At 39.3% G+C, this 25,530-nt stretch overlaps 1 protein-coding gene across 1 annotated transcript; it reads right to left on the bottom strand.

Annotated features, from left to right (window-relative positions):
• Positions 1-20,927: 20,927 nt before the first annotated feature.
• LOC311168925 (hyaluronidase PH-20-like) lies at positions 20,928-21,923 on the bottom strand (the record flags this gene model as incomplete). Its single annotated transcript, XM_084230629.1, has 1 exon — positions 20,928-21,923. One exon carries the CDS (start codon positions 21,921-21,923, stop codon positions 20,928-20,930), a length of 996 nt encoding a protein of 331 aa, XP_084086755.1.
• Between the last annotated feature and the right edge of the window lie 3,607 nt (positions 21,924-25,530).

Genomic DNA, 25,530 nt, shown 5'->3' with positions numbered 1-25,530 from the left:
AGTTTGCATTCAAACTTGAAATAGGTCAGACTCTCTCAGGGTCACTGAGGACCCCCTTCTCACCACTGAGCTCATCCCCAACTAGGGAGGTAAGTGTGTCAGGAGAGTTTCTCTTCCACGCAGTGGCAGAAAACTCTGTTGATCAGTTGCACCCCAGTGCCCCAGTAGCTACTTTCTCCCTCACGGTAGTTACTTTCAACCTTACATTGCTATAGGGAAAGGAAAGAATCTTAGAGATTACAATGAGAGGGCATTTGAAAGATCACTTATCCTAGTCTTAAATTATTCTCTCAAAACTTCCTCCAACAACCACCTTTCTCTGTAGCTAATGGTGAGAAATTCCAAAATTACAATAGTTGTGCCACAGAGAAACAATAGAAAAATGTATTGGTATCTCCCTTTATAATGACTTTTTTCTCTCAAATTACTCTTAATTTTTCTTTCTATCTGCACTGATTCATTCATCTGATGACTACAGCTAATGGTGGAAGGAATTACGGGCCCCAACTCCAGAAAAGGATTGGTGCATTATTTCTTTTTTTTTAGATTTATTTATTTATACAAGAACTGGAGTACAGGCCAGATGTGCAGGAGGGTGAGAGGATTCACCAGAGACAGAGTGGGGAACAGAACAGGCAGGCTGACAAAATACACTGCTGAAGGGAGCAGCAAGAGTGAAAGGAGAGGTCTGCTGCACCATGTGGGACCCTCGCCGGCTGGCCGGGATCCAACCAGCACTGTGGAGGCTGCTGACAGCTTCGCAGCATGGCGCCCAACTGCCTGCACCGCCAGGGGAGGTCCTGGTGCATTATTTCTATTTTCAGCTCTGCTAGTGACTCTTTAGATATCACTCAGTGCTCTTAAGATATATTGCTAATACAAATCTATCTCTAGAAATGATGGTCTAACATGTCAAATGACATCTATGAAGTACTTTTTAAAAATATTTTATTATGAAGTACTTTTTATAAGAAGCTATGTAAATCTTTGGCGCAGTGTCATTTCCACTGGATTTAATGGAATACATAGATCCATTTCTAAAACAATAAGATCTAAATTCAAAATGACACCTGGACCACGGACTGCAGTATTGCCGTTGTGACAGCAGGCATGAGAACAACATGAATCTCCTCGAACATCTCCATCAGAGCTCTTGGGTGACCAGGTGTACTGTTCAAGAGTCAATCTCCTCTTTACTGTGCAGGCCTTAACGCTGGACTTAAAATAGTCAGGAAGCCATGTTGTAAATAGATTCACTGTCATCTAGCCTTTTTATTCTTTTACAAAGCACAGAGTAGATTTATCATTGCTCTTAGGGAACCTAGAAAGTTCAGAATGGTAAATGAGCATTGGCTTCTCCTAAAGTCACTAGCTCATTAGCCTCTGACAGGAGAGTTTGTCCTTTGAAACTTTGAATCCAGGCATTGATTCCTCTTCTTTAGGAAAGAAAGTGCCAGGTGATATCTTCCAGTGTAAGACGGTTTTGTGTACACTTAAATCTGTTGTTTAGTGTAGTCACCTACATCAACGTACTCAGCTAGATATTCTGTATAACTTGCTTCAACTTCTTCATCAGCACTTGCACTTTCAGAGAGATGACCTCTTAAACTTCATAAACTAGCCTCTGCTAGCTTCATACTTTTCTCTGCAATTTCTTCACCTCTTTCCATCTTCACAGAATAGGAGAGAGGTTAGAGATTTGCTGTGGACTAGACTTTGGCTGAAAGGAATGTTGCTGCTGTTCTGATATTCTATTCAAATCACAAAACTTTTACCATATCAGCAAGAAGGATGTTTTGCTGTCTTGTCATTTGAGTTTTCATAGGAATTCCTTTAAGGACGTTTCTTTTGCATTTACAACTTGGCTAACTATTTGGTATAAAAGGACTGGCCTTCAGCTAGATTTCCATATGCTTTCCTAACTAAGCTGAATGATTTCTAGCTTTTGATTGAAAGAGAGAGACACAAGAGTCTTCATTTCATCTGAATACTGAAAGGCTGTTGCAAGGTTCCTTATTGACCTAAATTCAATATTGTTATTTCTCAAGAAGTAGGGAGACCTGAGGAGAGGGAAAGAGATGGGGAACAGTAGAGATAGGTGAAGCAGTCAGAACACAGGCATAATATATTGATACAATTTTCTGTTTATATGGGCAACATTCATGGAAACTAAAACAATTATAAGAGTAATATCAGTGATCCATGGTGACAGATCACCATAAAAGATATAATAGAAAGGTGTCAAATATTGTGAGAATTATCAAAATGTGACACAGAGATACAAAGTGAGCATATGCTTTTGTGAAAATGGCACCAATAGATTTCTCAGTATAGGATGACCACAAGCATTTTATCTGTTAAAAAATAAAAAAACAAAAGCACTAAAAACCCAATAAAAGGAGGTGTGTCTAATAACCTAAAAAATCTTGTGCATTTTAGCACATGTTAGGACCATAATTGTGTACATGACTAGCCAAGAAAGTTATATGGTAGGCCTCTTCTAGCATTTTCCCCCTAAATTGCAGGCCATGAACTATCAGTGGGCTATAAAATTGAATTAAAAACAAGTGAAAAATATAGTGAAATATTTGACTGAAAGGTAGGAAGACACAGGAAGTACAGAAGACTGTCAAGAATAGTAAGGACAAGGGCAAATGCAGGAAAGACTCTCTTGCTGACTCCTTTCTGCCTCAGGCAGGACATAAGATCCCTCATATAAAGATGTACCCCCTGTACCAGGAAAAGAACATCTTACCACCAGACACTGGGAGTTGATACCAGAACAGATTGGCACAAGTAAACCTACTCATATAACCTTAATTTTCATTAGTTTCCTCATGCATTTCCTAGTGACAGTCCCATAATTTATTGTCCCTAAAACTTCAACTTCTTTCTTTTCTCTTATAACTCCACAACTTATAACTTTTTGTTAAAAATAAAATCTTTGGGGCCTCCCTGATGGCACAGGAAGTTGAGCTCTGCACTGTGAAGCTGTCGGCAGCCTCTGCAGTGAGAGTTCAATTCTAGCTGGCCAGGGAGAAACCCATATGTGCAGCAGACCTGTCCTGTCTTGCCCACTGCACCCCTCAGCAGTGTATTTCAATCAGTTTGCTTGTTCTGTTCCCCGCTCTATCTTTGGTGAATCCTCTCACCCACCTGCTCATCTGGCCTGTACCCTGGTTCTTGTATAAATAAAGAAATCTTAAAAAAAAAAGAGGCAACATGAAGAAATTAAAAATAATAATAATAAAAATCTCTGTTATTAGCTGCTTCTTTAAGTCATTCTTCCTATTAAGGCTCCCATTTGCATGTAACAATATTAAAGTTCATATGTTTTTCTCCTAGTACTCGGTTAATCTCCTATCAATTTATTGGCCTTGCTCATAGAATTCAAGAGGGCAAAGGAAATATATTATCTGAAGATTAGGAACATGTAAGTACCAAATTAATGAAAATTGTTCCTGTTGTATCATTATTAATAGTATTGCCTCTTTCTGAAATTCTCTTCTATATGAAAAGTGCTGATAAACCTGCACAAAAGCAGAAAGCAAAGTTGAAGATCACATAATAATTCATAGGCCTGCTAACAACAAGTCTTCCCTATGCAAGAAATAAAAAAAGCCTTTTTATAATCTTAATAAGTGAGCCATTAGGGCATAGTTCCAGTACAAATGAAATACTCAGCAAATTCAGATTTCAGTGGTGTCAGACCTGACGATGGAGTCATACCTTATTGATGGCATTCCTCACCACCCAGGATGATTTAAAAAAATTTTTTTAAGAGGCATTTATTTATTTATTTATTTGTTTGTTTGTTAATTTTGTTTATACATGCACTGGGTACAGTCAGAAGCGCGGGAGGGTGAGAGAATTCACCAGAGCTAGAGCGGGGAGCAGAGCAGGCAGAAGGACCGAAGTACACTGCTGAGGGAAGCAGCGGGCGGCAGGAGAGGTCTGTGCGCCATGTGGGACCCTCCTCCAGTGGCCGGGGAGCAGCCGGGGATCGAACTGGCGCCGCGCAGGCTAAGGGCAGCTTTGCAACCCAGCGCTCAAACGCTGTGCCACTGGGGTGGCTCACCCAGGATGATTTAAAAGGGAACCCACATGAGAAAGTCTTCATGGGTCATGACTCTATGAGCAGATCAGACTTACTCAAGGCTTACTGTGTGTTGCATTAATTTAGCTACCTTTTTACACTGTGGTGGAGGAATGAAAAAGAAAATAATTTGTTCAAGTTTAGCCTTCAAGCTCTCTTCCCTCAGCCCAGTTGAAATATTTTTCTAAATTGTCAAATGTGAGTGGTCTGGACAGTTTTCAGTCTTTTAAATGAGACCTATGGAATATGTAAATGGAATAGAAGTAAGTAATATTTGAAACAAATAATGGCAAAACAAGTTATAGTGTTAAAAAATTTAGTTGTTATATTTCTGTTTGGCCAAACAGACAGGGTTTGTTTCTATCTTACAAAAGAAGAAGAGCATTTACCAAAAGTCAGAGAAGCAATCATTCACAAGATTATTTCTCAATATCAAAATGAAACCAACTTACTTTCACTACCTGTATGGTTATTACATCTACAAGGCAAGAACAATGATTATTGCTGGTGTTATTGAAATAAACAAGACATTTCGAAAATTGCATACATGAAAAATGTGACTGATGCTGTCCACAAAGAAAAATTAACTTACTTCAACCTTCTAGTGACTTTATGGACATGCATTAACATTTGTAGGTATGTCTGTCCCTCTACACTACTCCAACTCCATAAAAGCCTCTGCAGATTGACCCTTGTGGATGAGAATAGTCGGCACTGTGTTTGGCTCCTTACCTGAAGGAATCAGGAGTGCCATCAGCTACTCACCCGAGACAAGAGAAACAGGAACACTGTCAGAGCAACAGGCCTCTAAGAAGCTGGCTCTATTATGACAGAATGGGAGTGTCCCTGAGACTCACAAATTGGGAGAAGGCACAGGAAAGGAAGGCACTCTGAGGGGACAGGGAAATCAGCTGTGAAAATACTCAAGAATATTCATTAGGATTGGGGACTGTTCTACTTCAGAATTTCGGAAGAGTTTGGACCCACAATGCGGTTGGGGAATGGATCAAATATGAGGTTGAGCCATGGGGACATGACCTTTACAAAACCTACTCTTTGGCTACGAACAAAAACAAAAGCAAAAGCAAAACCAGTACAAATAACAGATAACAAATAACTTGAAAGAATTAAAAGAACTTCAAGGCACGTGTTCACTTGTCAACTTAATTACAGGGAAGTGGGTCTCCCAAGGTTGCATCTAATTAGTATTTAGCTGCTTAATGAATTTTTATGGTTTTGACCAAAAATATTGTTTTTATGGAATTGCATATGCCTTATTTTGCCTTTCATGCTTTTTTTTTTTTAAATATTTATTTATTTATTTGTTTGTTTATACAAGTACTGGGTACAGTCAGAAGCACAGGAGGGTGAGAGAATTCACCAGAGCCAGAGCGGGGAGCAGAGCAGGCAGAAGGACCGAAGTACACTGCTGAGGGGAGCAGCGGGCGGCAGGAGAGGTCTGCGCGCCATGTGTGACCCTCGCCCTGTGGCCGGTGAGCAGCCGGGGATCGAACCGGCGCCGCAGACGCTGAGCGCAGTCTCGCAACCCAGCGCTCAACCGCTGCGCCTCCGGGGAGGCCTGCCTTTCATTCTTAACAGATAGTAACCACACTTTTAAAAATCTAAGTTATAAGTAGTATGTATTGATGGCCCTAAGTGCTTCGCCATATATGTGATGTGTGTTACGACGTGAATATTAACATGAAAACAGCAGTTTTTCACTAGTTTCATTAAGAGACAGTGTTTGTAGGTGTAGGAACAGAGGAGAAATTTTCCCTTTATTCCTTTAGGTTCATCCTGTGTTGAGCAAACAAATGAACATCAGACAGATTAGTAGGAGAAAAAGGACAAATTTAATTACATGCATATGGAGAATTTACCAGGCTGTATATTCTAAATAGAATAGACTGAAGGTATTTATTCTTGAGTTAATGAAGGGATTAGGGGCCTAGACTTCAGGATAGAGGAGGGGAACTTATATGAGGAGGGGAATGTGGCTCATAAAAAAACAGATATTCTGTAACTACAGATGGGTTTCTCTGACAGCAAGTTCATTTGCAGAGATAACCTTAAATCTGAGTTATACCCCCAATCTTCATTCTTCTAGGAAATCAAGAGAATAACAATTTTTCTTAAACCCTGCAGGAGCTTGATTGACCTTAAGCTCCACATGCCAAGGTGATACATATTGGGAAAAGTTAGTGCTAGACAACTTAGGGAAGAGGAGGCTTATTTTATTCCTTCACAAAAAGGCAATGTCAACCAAATATCTAAAATTCAATCAACAACTGATTACAAAGTCATCTAAGGGCTTTCAGTAGATAATTACAGTATGTAAAGGCCATAGTAACAGCACGGTTAAGAGTCATCCTCATTTTCCAAATGAGGAAATAATCTAAGAATTTTTAAATAATTGGCCTGCCATCACAAAATGGAAAACCCAACTAATTCTGAGGTTCTTGCTCTTTACAATGATATCTGTTGGGTGAGTTACTTTACAATGATATCTGTTGGGTGAGTTACTATTATGGAGATGAACACATGAAACAAACATCACATTTCCTGAAAAGGGAGAGTGGGTTTTAATCATCTAATATGGTACATAAGTGACAAACAACTTTATGCTTTTATGATTACTGTTGTACTCTGCTGTTGGAATCAACTTCATTGGGAAAAAATGGAATTAAATCTCGTCTAAATATCCTCAAACCTATGCATTTAATCAGACTCAAGGGCAGTTCTCTCTCTCTACCACCAGTTGCCTCTTTGGTGTTTAGATAACTTTGATGGAATGATGACCTCATCGTTTAGTTTTTTTCACTGGGCTATTGTTTCTTTTTGCATTTATTCCAAATGACTAAAGGTTACAGCATTGACAAGTGACATTTCCTGTTTTAACTTAGGTCTCCCCATTGTGATCAGGAGAATGTAAATACTATATATTAAATTAACTAGCTTTCCACATCATGTAGACTAAGCATTAAGAATGAGAAATTGGGGCCTCCCTGATGGCACAAGGGGTTAATTCTCAGCACTATCAAGCTATGGGCAGCTATTGGCAGGCACTACAGCATGAGTTCAACCCCTGGCCTGGGAGCTGACATACATGGTGCAGCAGACCTCTCCTGCTCTACCTGCTGCTTGCCTCAGGACTGTATTTCAAGTCAGTCTGCCTGTTCTGCTCCCCACTTTGTCTTTGGTGAATCCCCTCACACCCTGCACCTCTGACCTACACCCCAGCTCTTGTATGAAAAATTAAATAAAATAGATCTTTAATAAATAAATAAATTATGTGAACTAAAAGACTAACACTCCTGAAATGAAAGGTAAATTTGACTTATGGGAATATTTTACCTTCGGTTAATATATATTACCTTCTAAATTTGCCAACAGTAATTAGTTAAGTGCAACTTTGCTACACATAACTTCCTCAGGAAAATAAACAAAAAATGGGTGAAGTGTAGAACTGTGAGCACTGAGCCTACCCTCTTGGTAATATTAAGGCGAAGCGGGAAAAGGAGGACAAGGCCAGAGGCCTGAATCTACAGTAGCTTGAGTCCCAAGTCTGAGAGAGAGTAGACTAGTCACTAATATTTTCACTTTTCTCTCTTCTTCTCTTTCCTCTCCCTTCCTCTCCTCTATCTCAGCCTCTGCACATTAATCCCAATGACCCCATGAAGTAAGTATAAGTGTTGGCTCCATTTGACAGATACTACTCAAGTTCTCTTTACCTAAGGTCAAGGAATTTAGCCTAGTCTCTTGGATTCAGACTTCAGCCATATCTACTCCACTGGCAAAGGCCTGGAGGCTCTTAGTTCTGCGATGTAAATGAGGACTGTACTCCAATTGCAGTAACGTTAGGTAGGTTCTCTGGCTCTAGGGATCTGTGGGTGACTGTTCAGATGTTTCTGACTATCTTTAGGGATTTAGAATAAAATTTTAGAATTCTAGAAAGTGCTTGGTGGAGGGAGAGAGAGAGAGATTGAGAGAGAGAGAATATGAGAGACACTAGAATCAATGTCCCAAACTAATAGGCGGCTCAAATTAGGCCAGGAACCCTCAAGTCTCTATTAGAGTTGGATGGAGTTGGTGGTCGATGTCTCTGGAAGCGACTGAACCATGACTCCGGAAACAACCAGAAGGGACCAAGACGGTTCCACCCTCAAGCCCGTCCCTTCCATATTCCTGCTAGTGACAAAATTGTAGAGTTTCCATTATTTTTGGTCATACATGTGCCTAAATTGTTTGGCCCTCAGGTGCCTCCCTGTACTTCAGGAATAAGCCTTGCACCCCCAAACTTGCTCCAAGCCTATGCTTGAGGGGAAGCCGGCCTCGGTGCTCTCAAGGTACCCGCCCGCACCTGCTGTAAGTAACCCTCTCGCGCTGAAAGCGGCTTTTTACCAAATGCTGCTAACTCTTAAAGATTTTGTATCAAATTAACACTTTCTGCACTACTGATTGTGTATTTCCCCAATACTCAAGTGAATTTATATTTTGTTAAATCTTTGATTAGCTATAAAAATAGTTCTCATTGTCATTTTAATCATAATTTCCTTTGAAATATCAAGCCTTTTGTGTTTTCTTTGCTGTGATTTTACTTTCATGTCCTTTTCCATATTAGGTTTGTGTCGTTGTGAATTGGCTTCCTGAAATAGGCACAATAATTAGCACGTTGGGCCTCCCTGGTGGCACAAGGAGTTCCGCACTATGAAGCAGTCCGCAGCCTCTGCAGCTCCAGTTCGATCCCCGCCCGGCCAGGGAGCAACCCACATGGCGAGGCAGACCTGTCCTGTCTCGCCTGCTGCTCCCCTCAGCAGTGTATTTCTTCAGTCTGCCTGTTCTGTTTCCCGCTCTCTCTCTGGTGAATCCTCTCACCCCACTCCTGCAACTCTGGCCTGTACCCCAGCTTTTATATGCATATATAACTAAATTTTAAAAAAGAATTAGCACATTGTCACGCGTTCCAAATATGTTTTGCAATTTATGTTTTGACTTTTCCATAGTATTGCTTCCATGCAAGTCAAACTCCTGTATTTATGCTTGATTCTACATATTTAGAGGAATAAATGGGACTTAGGTCAAGTTCTTCAACAGCAGTCCCTAAGATGAATTTTCGTGTGCAAGTGACTTATTAAGAAAGCTTTTTCAGAAAAAAAATCTTTTAAGAGAAAGAGGAAAAGAGCCTGCAATGTCACGTAAATCCTGCAGAGGGAAGCATCAGTCTGAACCCACATTGATAGACATGAGTTCTCCTGGCTTTGTTTTTGTAATTTAAACAGGCCATTTGTCCTGTAGACTTTTCTAGGATATTAATTGTGGTCATTACCTCCCTGGCATGCTGTTTCACACTTCCCTTTGTACCTTAAGAGTTTCCTTTGTGGGCCTCCCCGGTGGTGCAGCGGTTGAGCGCTGGGCTGCAAAGCTCCCGCAGCCTCTGCAGTGCCAGTTCGATTCCCTGCCACCCGGCGAGGGTCCCACATGGCGCGCAGACCTCTCCTGCTGCCCACTGCTTCTCTCAGCAGTGTATTTCATCAGTCTGCTGTTCTGTTCCCGGCTCTGGCTCTGGTGAATTCTCTCACCCTCCCGCACTTCTGACTGTACCCAGTGCTTGTATAAATAAATAAATAAATCTTCAAAAAAAAAAAAAAAAGTTTCCTTTATACGCTGTGAATTAGTGGAGACCTGACTGGACTTTGGTGTTGCATAATCGAATTTAGTAAAATGTAGTGTTTAATTTTTATCACTTCTTGTGTTTTTAATAGTCATTGAGGGTCTAAATCCGTTAATTCATTAGAATTACAAAATGGTTATTCTATTAAAGCTTCTTCATTCATTGCTTTGACCAAAAACTTCCCTTCTTTCACTATTTAGTTACCCCGAGGTATAGCTCATTTGCAAAATATACCGTAAATGATTCATTCTTTCCTTTTTTTTAAAGATTTATTTATTCATACAGGAACTGGGGTACAGGCCAGATGCTCTGGAGGGTGAGAGGCTTTACCAGAGCCAGAGCGGGGAACAGAACAGGCAGACTGACGAAATACACTGCTGAGGGGAGCAGCAGGCACCGCAGGAGAGGTCTGTCGTGCCATGTGGGCGTCTAGCCGGCCGGCTGGATTGGAACCCGTGTTGCAGAGGCTGCGGACAGCTTCACAGTGGGCGCTCAAAAGCCTGTGCCACCAGGGAGGCGCCATTCTTTCCTTTTATGTACTAGTTTTCAAAGTATGGAGTTGGTTTCTTAACATTCTTCAAAGGTGGCCACAAAGTTTTGCTTTAGTATAATTTGACATCATAGATTTAAATATGTTTGAAGCACTTCAGTCTGTTGCAGTTATTTAATGATTCTCAAATTGTTCAACCTTTGTCAAGGTTAAAACTGTTGAGTTCTTTTGATATCAAGATTTATGATATCATCAAGATTTATGAGTTCTAGGGACTCCGTGGTGGCGCAGCGATTGAACGATGGGCTGTGAAGCTGCCCGCAGCCTCTGCAGTGCCGGTTCGATCCCTGGCCATCAAGCGGGAGTCCCACATGGCGCGGCTGACCTCTCCTGCCGCCCACTGCTCCCCTCAGCGTGTATTTCGTCAGTCTGCCTGTTCTGTTCCCCGATCTGGCTCTGGTGAATTCTCTCACCTTCCTGCACTTCTGAATGTACCCAGTGCTTGTATAAATAAATAAATAAATTTTAAAAAATATTTATGAGTTCTTTTGATATCAAAATCTAGTAATCCTTGATAGCATCCTTACTTTATGATAACAATTATATCCCAGACTCATACATTGGAAGAAGACTTTAGACTCAGACACTTTCCTAAAAGACGCTTGTTGCTTTCATGGGGAAGTGACATTTAGATATTGAGAGCATGAGAGTTAAGGGTAGGTTGCTTATAGACTGTTTAAATTTAAGTTTTTCTTTCATGTGGTCAAAAAAAAAGCACTGTCTGATATCAATATCAGTATAGTCGTGGGTTGGGGTTGTTATATTTCTCTGTAAGCTAGTGAAGACGAATTTGGGGCCAATAGTCTTCTATACTTCTGCCGAAATGAAAAGATAACATGTTTAAGGTTCAAAAGAGAAGAGTTCAAGTCACAGTACTTCTAAATAATATTAAGCAACCCATTTCACTACTCTGAGTCATACATATTTTTTTTACTTCAAAATGGAGAAAATATTATCTATCATGACTTTTAAGGGATCAATACTGACAGTACTTGATAACAATAGCTAACATTTGCCAGGACTTTTTTATGTGCCAGGTTTTATGCCAAGTATGTTTCCTACCTGATATCATTAAATGTGCACAAAAGGCTACTATCATTAATTCCCTTTTGTATAAGAGAACTCTGAAGATTAGTGAGTCTGAGTATCTTGCTGTTTCCTAAAGGGAAATTAGAAAGGTTCTCAGAAACTGTGGTTATGAAGCAGTTTAGCAGGTGCATTTCCCATGCAAAAGCAGTGAGCTAAGTTACATCTGCAGAAACCCTAGAGCTGAAAGATCTGGAAGTTGATTGCACTTTACCAGTATGAGTACTGAAAATTAATTACAAATGCAGTAAATTCATGGGCATCATCAAAAGCTAAGTAAACATGTTTGGTTTCCATCTTACAGCCAGTTATGGTGACATTTCACAACTTGAGTTCTAGATTAGACTTGTTGATAACTAACTTTTTGACAGGGATATATTCTCTTCAGACCTCAGCTCTTCACACGGACTTAAACCACGTGAAGCCAAGTGCTAGTGTACTAGGATAAGAATAGAACAATGCTTAAGAACGACTTTGCAATCATTCACTATAATGTGCAGAGCTAAAAAAAAAAAAAAACTCATGGTAAATTTATAGCTCCTATTGAGTCAGATTTATGAATCACTCATTCATTCACTCAAAGAATATATATTGAACATCAACTGTGTGCCAGGCATTGTAGCAAGTAATGTTCTGCATAGAACAACATGAAGTCTTCATTTTCCTAGTTTACATTCCAGAGAAGGAAGTCAGAAAATAAGCAAATATATAATATATACTATGTCAGATAATGATAAATGCTATAGTTCAAAGAATAAACAACGGAAGTTAATGGTAAGGAGAAGGATTCAGCCCCAGAACATTCTTTGCTATTCCTCGAATACACCAGGCCCACCACCAAAGGTACTAAAACATCCTTACCCAAAATATTCTCACGGCTAATCCCATCCAATCGGCCTTTGCTCAATAAGACCCAATACAAGAACATCCCACCTTCCCCACTCTGCTCTGTTTTCTTTCCCTTAGTGTTAGCATTTTATATAAACTGCTATGTAAATATTGATGCCTGCCTCCTCAACTAGAATGTATGTTCCAGGAAGGCAAGGATCTTATTTTGTTCAGGGATCTATTTTGAAGCCTAGAGCAGCGCCATTAGAGAGGAAATGGTTAATTAATTAATTAATGCACAAATTGATTAATAAGTGAATAAACTGATAAGGTGATCTGGAGAATATTTTCTCATAAGGTGATTAAATAGTAAAAGCTTACCATTTACATATCAAAGCTTACAGAAGATTGTTAATTAAATTGTGCTGTTATCAGCTGATAAATTATTATTATTTTTTTTATAGAGGCATGTTTTATTTATTTATTTGTTTGTTTGTTTGTTTGTTTATACATGCACAGGGTACAGTCAGAAGCGCAGGAGGGTGAGAGAATTCACCATAGCCAGAGCGGGGAGCACAGCAGGCAGAAGGACCGAAGTACACTGCTGAGGGGAGCAGCGGGCGGCAGGAGAGGTTTGCGCGCCATGTGGGACCCTCACAGGTTGCCGGGGAGCAGCCGGGGATCGAACCAGCGCCGCAGAGGCCTCGGGCAGCTTCGCAACCCAGCGCTCAACCCCTGTGCCACCAGGGAGGCCCTGATAAATTATTATTTGGGTTAAAATAATGGCCTAAAAATAATGCTAAGAAAAAACGTAGGATGCAAGTATATAGATGTATTATTATTACACCCATGATTTCAAAAAAATTCTTTAGAAGAAAACTAGAAAGAAATATGCCAAGAGTTACCAGTATATATTACAGTGATTATTGGTGTTTTCCTTCATTATTTTTCCTATTTCACAAATTTATTATTATGTGATTATACAGTGTTTGATATGAAAATAAACCTAATTTTTAGAAAGTTTCTCTATATGATATTGCTTCTCATTCGTTGTACTAGAATGATTTTTGTTTGTATTTTATATTTATAAATTAGATTTTAATGTCAATGACTTCTGACAAGTAGGAACTCAGAGTTGAACACAACACATTAGGGTTGAATACGATTCATGGAACAAAGAGGTAAAGAGGAAGGTTGTATAAACTTTCTTTCCTTCTGTAACGGCATCGTAGCTACCTTGAGTTTACTCAACTTCAGCCTCATTTCCTTAACTGGAAACTAGGAAATTAAATGAGAAGTTGTATGTAAAACATATAATTAAGTGTTGAATAACAAACGCAAACTCTTTTTATCTGTGAGGAGATCTAAAATGGTGACTGGTAATTTCAGTTCCTAGCATCACATGGAAACATCATTCACAGTATTTGCCAGGGACCTCCCGGTGGCCCAAGGGTTAAAACGCGGCCTATGAGGTTTTCCTCAGCCACTGAAGCATGACTTCAATCCCCAGCAGGCCAGGGAGCTACCTTCATGGCGCAGAGACTTCTCCTGACTCACCTGCTGCTCCCATCAGCAGTGTATGTAAGTCATTCTGCCTGCCCTGTTCCCCACTCTGTCTCTGGTGAATCCTCTCACCCCCTACCCTCCCACCTCTGGCCAGTACCCCAGTTATTGTATGCATAAATAAATAAATCTTTAAACGAACAAACAAACAAAGTATTTGCCACTGAAGTCAGTGACTAATGAAGTTAGTGATTCATGTTTTCTACTGGATACAAAATATATGTGTATATTTTTGGTTGCTCAATTTTCCAAAACATTCATATACTGCTTATTACAATCAGTGTTTTTCATGCTTTTGCAATAATTAGCCCTGAAATCTCTTTATTTCTGGGCTGCAATTAAGAGACATTTTAGAGAAAGATAAACTCATCCATAATGATTCTTCCCAATAAAGTACATAACTGTATATCCATGCAAGCTTTATCCCTTTATGTGTTGTTTAGGAGTAACAAGCTGATGTGGGGAACATAACATATTTCTTTTCAAACTATGTGCCAATGCTAAAGTATGTTGTGAATATGTGGAATATGAAAGTGCTAGAAATCAAATAAGCAATGTTATATCAGCACAATATATTAAAATTTTATTGGGTCACATAGATAGCATAAAAGGCACTCTTGGAATTCACATTTGTATGCACAGCATGCTGAGTTTCTATCATAACATTCACCACACACTGTTGTAATTTTTCAATTTCGAGGTCTGTCTTCTTCAAATATACACCTAACTCAGCATAGCAAGAAACATTCTCCTTCCTCTCTAATCTGTGATGCTTCCATTGACCCTGGCAGAGAAAAAAACACTCAATAAATGCTCTCTGATGATGTGGATGGAACTTAGATGAAATAAGGCATTTTGGGTGCACAAGATTGTCAAACTTGACAACCAAGGATGAAAAGACAATCAGAATACCGACTATATGAATTCTGAAGACATTAACTCAAAAGCCAAGTTGACAGGATAATCACTTGTTAAAGGCTACTGTTTATACAACACAACTGGAAGCAATGATTAAACTGAAGTAGCTAAAATCATATTTCTATACCAAGGACCAACTAGCAATATACATTGTAAAAGAAAAAGAGTTTTCCTCATTATTACTTTCTTAACATTTTTATTATGAACTACAGTGCATCCACAATGATACTCATTTGTAGTAAAGTGGTATTATCCAAACCTTCACTTTTCTCAGGCAAAACGTAGGTAGACAGTTGTTTTAGGAATTACAATCAGTTTTTACAATCAGTATATATACATTCATGTATGCAAAATATTTGCTACAGAATCACGGCAACCAGAATATATAACTTGGACATCATCTTAAAGAAATTGTATGTTCTGTTAAAAATCTGGATTCAAGTCAAATGTAGTTTCAATCATATTGTTGTATCAATGGTTTTAGTAATAACACTGTTCTATGATTTTGAAATCAAAGGTGGTAGTCAACATTCCTTGTTTATCATTAATAATAATTTAAAGTTTCATTTGATCATAAGAAAATAATTTTTGCTCAAAATGTCAAGCTATTCATTATCACAGCCATGTGTTTTTATCAGCACTTTAAATACAAACTAAGGATTATCATGTGCATGAAAAAAACACATTTTTTAAGTTACTAAGTATAAAAATGTAAAAGCTAGAAAAACATAAAATATGTGGATAGGAAATTTAATAAGCACTGAACTTGTACTGGTAAGGGTTGATTCATTAGGAGTGTTTAGATTACTTAAGCGACGCTCATGTTCTTCTTGGAGGATGTTGGAGACAGCTTCCACTAAGCATTTTGTTTGGAGGCTCTCATTGAGGACTTTCCCAGAAGCATGTGGGGACATTGTAGCATATGGTATAGTAGAAGCAGCACTGCTATAAGCACCTGAAGATCTGTCACTCACTTTAGAAGGACCACTGAGTGCTGGGATTACAAAGGCATCTATACAAACATCATTACCAACACATACACGGGTAAGATTTGTAGTAGTCACATTCACTCTTGTCATACAATGGATATTGGCATAACAGCTGCAATGAAATTTTTCAGAAAATTGCTGCAGTTCCTCCAGTGTGGGAGTCCCGTTTACCACATATTTTCCACCTTCCACCATTTGAATAAAAAAATTTGTTGGGTTCAGGTGAAGATATTCACTTGAATTCCAGTGTTTCCGTACACACACTCCCTGATCTTGGCAAAGCACTTGGCTACACATTTTGGCTGCTAGGGTGACGTTGATTATGTAAGGATTCAGGGTATTCTTCATATAATTGGCTAGGTTCGTGCAAGCATTCTGTAAAATTATAAGATGGTCAGAATAAGAAGGGGCAAGTTAATTTGTATGTCATTTAAATCCTAGCAATAAGCATTTTCTAAGGAAGCATGAAAATATAAATCCAGGGAGACATAGGACATATTTTATACTTTTCTGCACAAGCAAAGACAATTCCAAATACACGTAGTAACATTTGCAAGTTTCACATGCCATTTCATGCCACCGATTAATTCACTGAGAACAAACTAGCCTTTGTCTTCCACAATAATTCACAAGCTAATGGGGGTGAAAGAGGCACAGAACATACAGCAGTTAGAGCATTATCTCTGGAGTCCACTGCTCTGATGGGAGTCTCAGTTACACTAATATTAGCTGCATCAATTGAGGAAACTTCCAAACTTTCTTAGTCTTAGTTTCCTGTCCAAGTAATCATGGAGAGATGAATTAATCAGGCTATCCATTTGCTTTCTCATCTGTTGGATGATTACAGCATGGACTACACAGGGTTGTGGTATAAAGATACATGGTATTTAAAAGTACTTAGCATAGCACCAGTGTATCATTTCTCCTCAAGAAATTACAAATATAAGTATCTCATTTTCCACACACATTTAAATAACATTGGAAATATGGCTCTAAATACAAGTTCAAAATAATGGAGGTTCAATTGAATGCACTTTGTAATAAATGTGATCTGTAGTTCATATTATGGGTGAATTAAGCAGTTCTTTTACAAACGCATTTATTTGTGGAATTTGAGTATTGAAAATGACCCATCTTGAAACTAGGGTGTCCTAAAACTGGGACACTGTCCTTTTCTATACCCAGAAGATAGTCACTTTCTTTCATGATGACAGAGCTGAGGAGATGGTTCTAGTCTTCAGCAGAGCAAAGAGCTATGCTAGGTCAACAGGCAAGTGGAGGAATCTTGGCAGCTTCCACTTGAATCTATTTCCTGCTACCTTCCCTTCCATAGAATAATGGCCTTCCAAGGCTGCCCAAACCCTATTCCCTGGAACCTGTGACACTGCAATCTTACATGGCAAAAGGACTTTACAGATATGATGAAGGGTGTGAACACTGAGATGGGGAGAGATGGAGATGAATTTTCAGGATTCTCTCAGTCTAGTTCTCATAAACACAGAACTGGTTCCAGTTGGGTTTGGTAAAATGAGATACAAAGAGGAGGACAAATCCAAGAGAAAATCAACCCAGTGTTGCTGTTTTTTAAGATAGAGAAGCTGATGAGCTGGGACCAGTAGAAACTGGTTCCGTCTCATCACTGGAACTAATAAAACAGAATGGAAGGAAATGGTTTGCTTTCATTTGCTAATAATTTTTAAGTCAGTTCAGTCATTGCAAGTAAACCTGCAATTAAAGGCTCTCAAGTTGCCATTGATTCAGAGGAATCATGACAAATAATCCATTGCTCTACTGTATGTGGGGGCTATTCCACGGCAGTGTCATGAGGTAGAAAATAGCCACATTGAAGTTAAAGGACAATTCTGTGTGAATAACGGTGAAGATGATCTGAGAGTCAGAGCAGAAGATGTGAACATTAAAGAACAACAAAAAAAAGAACAAAAAAAGTGTGACAATGGTACATCAATTCGTCTTCCTAATTAGTGAATACCTGAGTCATTCCTCACTTCAGTAAGAGGAGACTCCTGAGTTCCTTTTACTAAAAAATGATGCAATAAGGAAAATCTTTAAGTGGTCCCATCATGAAATTGTTCATCCTCCAAATAGAGTTTACAGATTTTGGAAACAAATAATGAAAATCAGGACAATAAGTAGGAGAATTATAATTGTTAAATAATTTTTTAAATCTGAAAGCTTATGGTAAATTATTAGCTTGTTCTATTAGAGACTGATTGATTGATTTTCTGTGAATGTAATTCTGCATTATTTCTTTATTTGGTGATCAAATCAAAGTGGATAGAACTAGACCTAATAGGCAGAAGAGTTGAGACTAAAAAATTTATCAAAGGTGACGAATGTATTTTATTCATGAAGTAAAATAATGTTTTTTTTCTGTCTTAAGTACAAATGATCAAAAGATCCCCTCTGCTCCTAGAATACAAAGTTTCTGTTCTCTGTTCCTAGGGTAAGCCCCTAAGAGTCCATCACAATTTTTCCAAGGCATGGGCATCACTAGCATCTCCACATTCACCATGAAGGACAAAATCAGCTCCGATTCCTCAGTGTTCGTGCGACAGCTTTACTCTTGCTTTGAGTCAAAACGTTTGAAGAGGTAGGATATAAAGACCTGATACACAGAACTAAAATAGGATAAAAATAAAGGGAGAGAGACAAAGGTTAGATCATAACAGTGAAAGCTTTTTTGAGCTCAAGAAAATGCATTTGGAGAAAATGAAAAAAAAAAATGAGACCAAACGAAGAAAAAACAGGTTTATATTCCTAATGAACAGGTTTTCTAAAAATACACACTGCCAAATATAACCTGTGGAAAATAAGGAAGGGTTTCCTTCCTCTCCATTAGGAAACCTTTAAACGATTTAGTCATTCTTTCAAAACTAACCTGATTGTTTCTAATTTCTACTCCAGCCCCAACCCCTGCCCTACTCCCCACTCCTTTGCTTCCCTGTACATCCCCTGCTGTGCTGCGGCTCCTGAAGCTCATGCCATCTCAGAAGCTTCTAATTCAAGTCTGAAGTCTTGGAGGCATCTACCTTACTGCTTCTCTTATCCACTCTGCTCCTCAATATCTCAGTCAATCCACTGTTAGTTCGAATGTTGGATTACAGTCACTGCCAAACACTTGCTCACACCTATGGTCAAGCCTGCATTAGTTTCCTATCCCTGCTGCACCTTACCCGTCTCCCATTCTGCCTTCTATTCTCAAGTGAGCTAAGTACTTCTTCTGACTTGTTCATCAGAGATTGCCACTCTTCTGCTCAAACATGTTAGTAGCTTCCCATCTCAGAGTAAAAGCCCACACATGACTGCCTGCTATCTCAGAACCATATCTGTTATCTTTCTCGTCTTTACTCATTGCACTCCGACCCACCGGCCTTCTCATTCTTTCTGCACATTGCAGCCTGCAGGCCATTGCACTTACCTCCAGAAACTTGGTCCCTAATTCAACAGGTCTCTGCTGCACAACCTCACCAGAGCATCTTGTGACTGCCTCATCTAAAATATCACCATCCTTCATGCTCCATCCTGCCCACCCTGCTTCCTGGCTCTTTGTTACCTTTATTCTCCTGATCTGCTCTATCTGTAATTGTGTTCCCAGCTCTGAGAATGCAGGGAGAGGACCTGTGATCTGTTCATTATTACATTTCCATCCTCTAAAAATTACTTGATATATAACCACAGCAGGCATTCAATACTCAAGGGTTGGCAAACGTTTTGGGTATAAGCCAGGCAGCAAATATTTTAAGGTTTTAATGATACCCTCTCTGCCTTTATGATATATTGGTGTCTCAGAAGTGCAGAGCTGCCCTAGGCTCCTCAACACATGAGCAGGACTTAGAGCTAATGAAGCTTTACTGATGTACAGGAACCTATTAGCTACCGTTTAAAATTGTATCAATGAGTCTTGACCTAGGAGCTGGACAGAGCAAGCAACTGGCCAGACTTGGTCCACAGTCATCAATTGCTGACCCTGCAACTGAGTGTCATTCAGTGAATAATTGCATAAGTAATTGCTAAATAAACAGCAGTTAAATGAAGGAAAGACCAAAGGAATGCAGGTTGACTCATTGCAACTCTTTTAAGAGAAGACACAGCCTCTTTTAAGAAGAGACACAAAGGTGTGGTAGGAAAAAAAAAAAAACACCATGAAATAAAACCACATTCTAGTCCTCGTTTGTCAACTTACAAGCAGTCTAGTCAAGAGAATTTTTTTAAAAGATCTTAATTTAGTTATACAAGAACTGGGGTACAGACCAGAGGTGTGGAGAGTGGGAGGTTTCACCAGAGTCAGAGTGGGGAAGCGAACAGGCAGATCTGTTGAAATACACTGCTGAAGGGAGTGGCCGGAAAGCCAGGAGAGGTTTGATCCGCCATGTGGGTTGCTCCGCCTCCATGGGGATCGAACCCGCGCTGCAGAGGCTGTGGAGAGCTTCACAGGGCTTCACTAAACCACCTGAAACACCAGGGATGCCCATCAAACCACATACTAGTCTTTGTTCGGCTACTTAACTAGCCATTTAGTCTAGGGATTCTTAATAAAAGTCACGGAATTGTTTCCTCAGGGAAACAGCTATAGAGATTCTGCATCACAATAAAATCACTAATGAAAAGACATTTTGTGCCTCATATATTATTTTTTTATTTTTTATTATCAAACCAATCCCCCAAATCATTAAACATAGAAATGTTTTGATCCCTTGCCTACCAACACAACTTACCTCATTTCGGATTAAATTGTAGCTGCCCCATATTACCATTCCAGAGGCGCCTAGAGCAACGCTTTCCCCAATTGTATGCACAAGGTCATCCTGGTGGGTGCAATAGAGAGAGTTAACAGATGGGAATAACTTGAAAGTGTTATACATATCAGACAGTAACACCAGAGCTAAGCTACAGGGTCCACAATAATATTTTTTAATACTTCCACAGGTTAATTTTCATGTTTTACATAACCACTGCCCTCCTATAGCAAACATACAGAGTTCCTGTTATGATTTGAATGACTTCTATTGACAAGAGAGCAGGTCCAGGAAAATAAAAAGGAAGGGACTGAGTTGAAACGTCGCCTGTACTACCTTATTCTCCATGATTGCAATGACGTTAGAGATGAAACGTTCTTATTCTGCATGTGTGCCATGATGCGTTCTACCTGTGTGCATGATCCTAAAAGCTATGAAAAGCTAAATTTCCCTTCCTTCAAAAATGACATTAAATTCGATTGAACACCACAGAGGACGCTAATTCATAATCCTCATACTTTGATTTCCTTACCTCACTAAGGAAAGTCGTAAAGTTATCAGTAAAAATTAGACGCTGATATACAAAAACTGGAAGCGGGTCCGTATTGTTTCGCAATTTAGAAACTCGAAGGGCTTCCAGCACACGATTCCGGGCAAAGAGCGCAGTATTGGAACCATTTATTCCGGTATTCAAATAAATGGATGGGAAAAGGGCAGTGCTTTCTTTCCATAACCAGTCGAGCAAATTATTTCTTTCTTTTTCTTTATCAGGGCAACTTCCATTGTAAGCTCGGTCTTTGGTATAATTATGATTGTAACAATCAGGAAAAAGATAATAACCCCATAAGTATTTCGGCCGTAGTAATTTTCCCAATTTTAAAGTCTCTAGCATGAAATCCCTTCCAGCTTTTTCAAACTCTGCTTTGGCAACTAGTTTTGCATCTGTAGAATTGAGTGTCTTATTCCTTTGGAGAACTAAATCAATAGATTGGTTTTTGTAAATAACTTTAGCACCCCAATTTCTGTCCCAAAGGGGCCTCCATTCTTCCCAGTCAATTACAGCCAAGCCCACGTCATTCGGTCCAACGGAATCGCAAATGTTTTTCCTAGCTTGTTCCAAATGATTTTGCAGATTTGCCAACTGAGGGATTCCTCCACTCACATTTTCACCTTTATGTACATAAGGATAGCAGCCCAGCTTTTCCTTATAAAATATTACAACACCTTGTCCTGGGTCGGGTAGCCCGGGGTTTCCTGATAAGGAGAAGAGGCTCAAATCTATAGGTATATTGAAGTTATGACATTTGTTAGTTGGGGCATTCCAAGCCCAGAGGAAAGAAGCGTTCGGAAAAATAGGAGAGGCTGTATAATTCTGCGTCAAACAGAAGACTGGACGCAGAAGAATTGTTGCATGGAATCCAAGAAAGCTTCTGAAGAAGATATGCTTGAACATTAGCACTCCCATGGTAAAGAAAGTAACTGTGAAAAATCACTTCTTTCTTCCTGGACACTTTGGTTTATGTATTATTTGCTGTAAAATAGAAGCACAGAGGAGGAATATCATAATGTTATATTTAAGTATTATTCTTCATTCATGTTTCAGGGATGTGTTGTAAATTCCTTATCTGTGATTGGGAAATAAAGGAATATATTGTTAATTACTTTTTTGTCTCAGAGATTGGAAGGTTATCAAGTACTCAAATTTAAGCGCAGAGAGTTTCATTCATTTGAGAAAATGGAGGACTTCTGTATTTGAAATCAACAAATTTTTTTTCTCTTATGTAAGATACAAATTCTTTGATAGCAAGTTTGTCTCATCTTCTCAAATATTCCTGAGCCTGCAGAGGAGGGATGATGCCAATTATCCATTCTTCCCTTCCCATTTTCTATGTCCTAAGGAGAAAAATTTTAGAACTTAAGTCACAAAAATCTTTAGCTCCTTTATGTTATAATTATTTTTTTTTAATAGAGGCATGTTTTATTTATTTATTTCTTTGGTTGGTTGGTTGGTATGTTTATACAAGCACTGGGTACAGTCAGAAGCGCGGGAGGGTGAGAGAATTCACCAGAGCCAGAGCAGGGAGCAGAGCAGGCAGAAGGACCGAAGTACACTGCTGAGGGGAGCAGCGGGCGTCAGGAGAGGTCTGCGCGCCATGTGGGACCCTCCTCCAGTGGCCGGGTAGCAGCCGGGGATCGAACCCGTTCCCCCGAGGCTGCGGGCAGCTTCACAACCCAGCGCTCAACCGCTGCGCCACTGGGGAGGCCTTTTATATTACAATTATTACAGGGGAAATCTGTTATTGTGAAGCCCTGTGATTGTAATGGTGTTGAAGATTTCATTTTGTTTTGAGTCTGGTGTTCTTCTGTTTCTTTTCTTTTTTACATTTACTCCTCACTGTTTGTTTGTTTTTTTTTTAATTTAAATAATTAGTTGTGTTTGAGGTAGCATTGGTTTACTCCCCATGAGTGATTCAGGGAAATAGATCACACCTCCTCAAATACATGCTCCACACCACACCTACCACCAAGGCACCCACAGTTCTCCACCATAGCCTACCGGTCCCCTTTCACACCCTGCTCTCTGCCCTCCCCCGATCTCTCCAATAGCCTTAGTTCTACCTGTCAGACTTCTAGGGTTTATGATCCAGCAATTCCACTCCGTCCAGGATAGAGAAAAATACATCTTCCGTGATGGTGATTCACATGGACTACAGATTACCAAATGCAATTTCAAATACAGAAAATGAGGACTAGATAGAAAGAGTGCAATGACATTGTAGGGTATGCCTAAGGCACCCGGAGAGCCAAATAAAGAAGTGACCTAGGTAAATGCCATGTGGTTCCAAATAGAGAAGGGTGTTGAAGTTGGACAAACCCTTGCAGGACTTGGTCTGGGAATGAAGGCAGGAATTAGATAGATACAGGAGAATAATCCAACATGGATTATTCAATAACCCTCAATGGGAGACTGGCTGAGGTGAAAAGCAAATTGAATGTTGGCATGAAAAGACAGATTGCACAACAATGAATTTTGATTGTAACTCTTAGGCAGGTAACAAAATGAAGGAAAGAGACAAAAAACTATTTTACCACTTGACTTTTTTTCTCCACATGAAATTTTGTCTTGGTCAAATTTATATCCCCTAACTAGAACCCAGTAAATCAGTCAAGAAATTAAAGAATTAACTTTTTTATAAAACTATTCTTTTACAAAGCATATTAACAACACACAAACACACACACACGATGAAAGAGTATTTTTTTAGTGTACATCTAAAACCTTGGGGACACAATTGGCAACAGACTTGGAGATTAGCATCTAAAGTAACATCTTCCTTGTAAAGATGTTTGGCTAAAAGATAAGGAGCAGGGACCAATTGGCCCCTCTACTTCTGTAGAGTTGTAGTTTTTGAAATACACTTTACGAATGGAAAAGGAATCATGAAAGATTGAACTCCAAGAGGGCAGTCATTCCAATAGCCCTTCCTCATTCTCCACTACTCTAAACTTCTCACAACAACTAAGGAAGGTAATGGCATTGTTCAAATACTCAGCAACTAGTCACTACCATCAGGAATCCTCAGGAAAAAAAAGAAGACAGCAATTTAATGTATTCAAATTATATCCATGAATACTTTGGGAATCATTCTTTAATGTGGAAGGGGAAAAGAAGCAAAGTTCCAGGAGAGCAGGGGACCCCAAATTCATTGTCCTTGCGATGGAGGATGCTTCCTTTTGGTTTTCTATTCTTCCCTCCATCACTTGTCACCCTCATCTAGTAATCAAATTTGTAGGATGTGTATCACTTCCTTAGTATTTTGTTTATAATTCCAACCCCAAAGCTACTTCTACCTCCAGTACAAGAGAATCCCCAAGCTGTGTTCTTCCAGACTTCTAAAATAAGCAACCTGCAAAATATTCCCATAGCAAAAAAATGCGGGTGTATGTTTCTTCCCTTAAAACTAATTAAATATATGTTCAGGAAGGAAAGGAGCCTTCAAGCAAGCTATCTTTCCCTAGGAAATTTTTTGTTAATCTATGATGTTTTATAAGTAACTTGGCCAGATATCGTCAAGTAAGATGGTGAACTTAATTCAGCAAGAGAAGATGTACAATTTTGGTGCCATTTCATCAACTTCTTTTCTCTTTCTCTTTCCCTTTATCATTATCATTATTTCTCTCTCCCTTGATTCCTTCTCTTACGTTCATCTTAACTTCATCAGTGTTTCCCACAGCTAAGATTTACATGGACTCAAGATCCTCAGGGCTAAAGAAACTGCTAACCTTTAATCTGTGTATCCAAACCAAGCTCAATTATATACCAAACTACTCCCCAAACTAAACAGGTAGCCTTAAAAACAAGGCATATTATAGAACTTCCAATCCTTTTTCACAGAAAGTTGTATCCGATTTTTCCTAGCAGGATATGTAGTAAAAAGGGGAAAAAAATAGGACAACTTAATTCTGAAGTAAAAATTTTACAGTTTTCCTCTAAGATGTCAGTAGGTCAGAAAGCATTCCAGGCAATCTAATAACTCTGCAGCATTTAACCTGTTGGGTAAGAAAAGACAGCACTTTGCCAGTCAATTATCGAAGGACTTAATCTTTTGATATTTTTTGTGTGATGGAGCAAGGGAGATGTGTGTGTGTGTATGTGTTTGAATCCCAACAAATTCAAGTGTCTTGAAGCAGACGACAAATTAAGGCAATGTATTATAGATAAAGAACAAACTTTAACACTGCCATCGATGAAACCAACATTCATTGTAAAAGTAGAGAGAAATTCTCCTTATAAAATTTACAATATATGGGCCTCCCTGGTGGCGCAAATGGTTAAGATGCAACCTATGAAGCTGTCCACAGCCACTGCAGCACTAGTTGAATCCCCGGCCAGGGAAGAACGCACATGGTGCAGCAGACATCTTCTGGCTTGCCTGCTGGTCCCCACAGCAGTGTCCTTCAGTCGATCTGCCCGTTCTGTTCCCCACTCTCCCTCTGGTGAATCCACTCACCCCACACACCCCTAGTCTGTACCCCAGTTCTTGTATGCATAAATTATTTAATCTTTAAAA

The sequence above is a fragment of the Talpa europaea genome (genome assembly GCF_964194135.1).
Source record: "Talpa europaea genome assembly, chromosome: 3".
Classification (NCBI taxonomy): Eukaryota; Metazoa; Chordata; class Mammalia; order Eulipotyphla; family Talpidae; genus Talpa; species Talpa europaea.
Note: the sequence above shows the minus strand (reverse complement) of the source record. Positions and strands in the feature narration are given on the sequence as shown.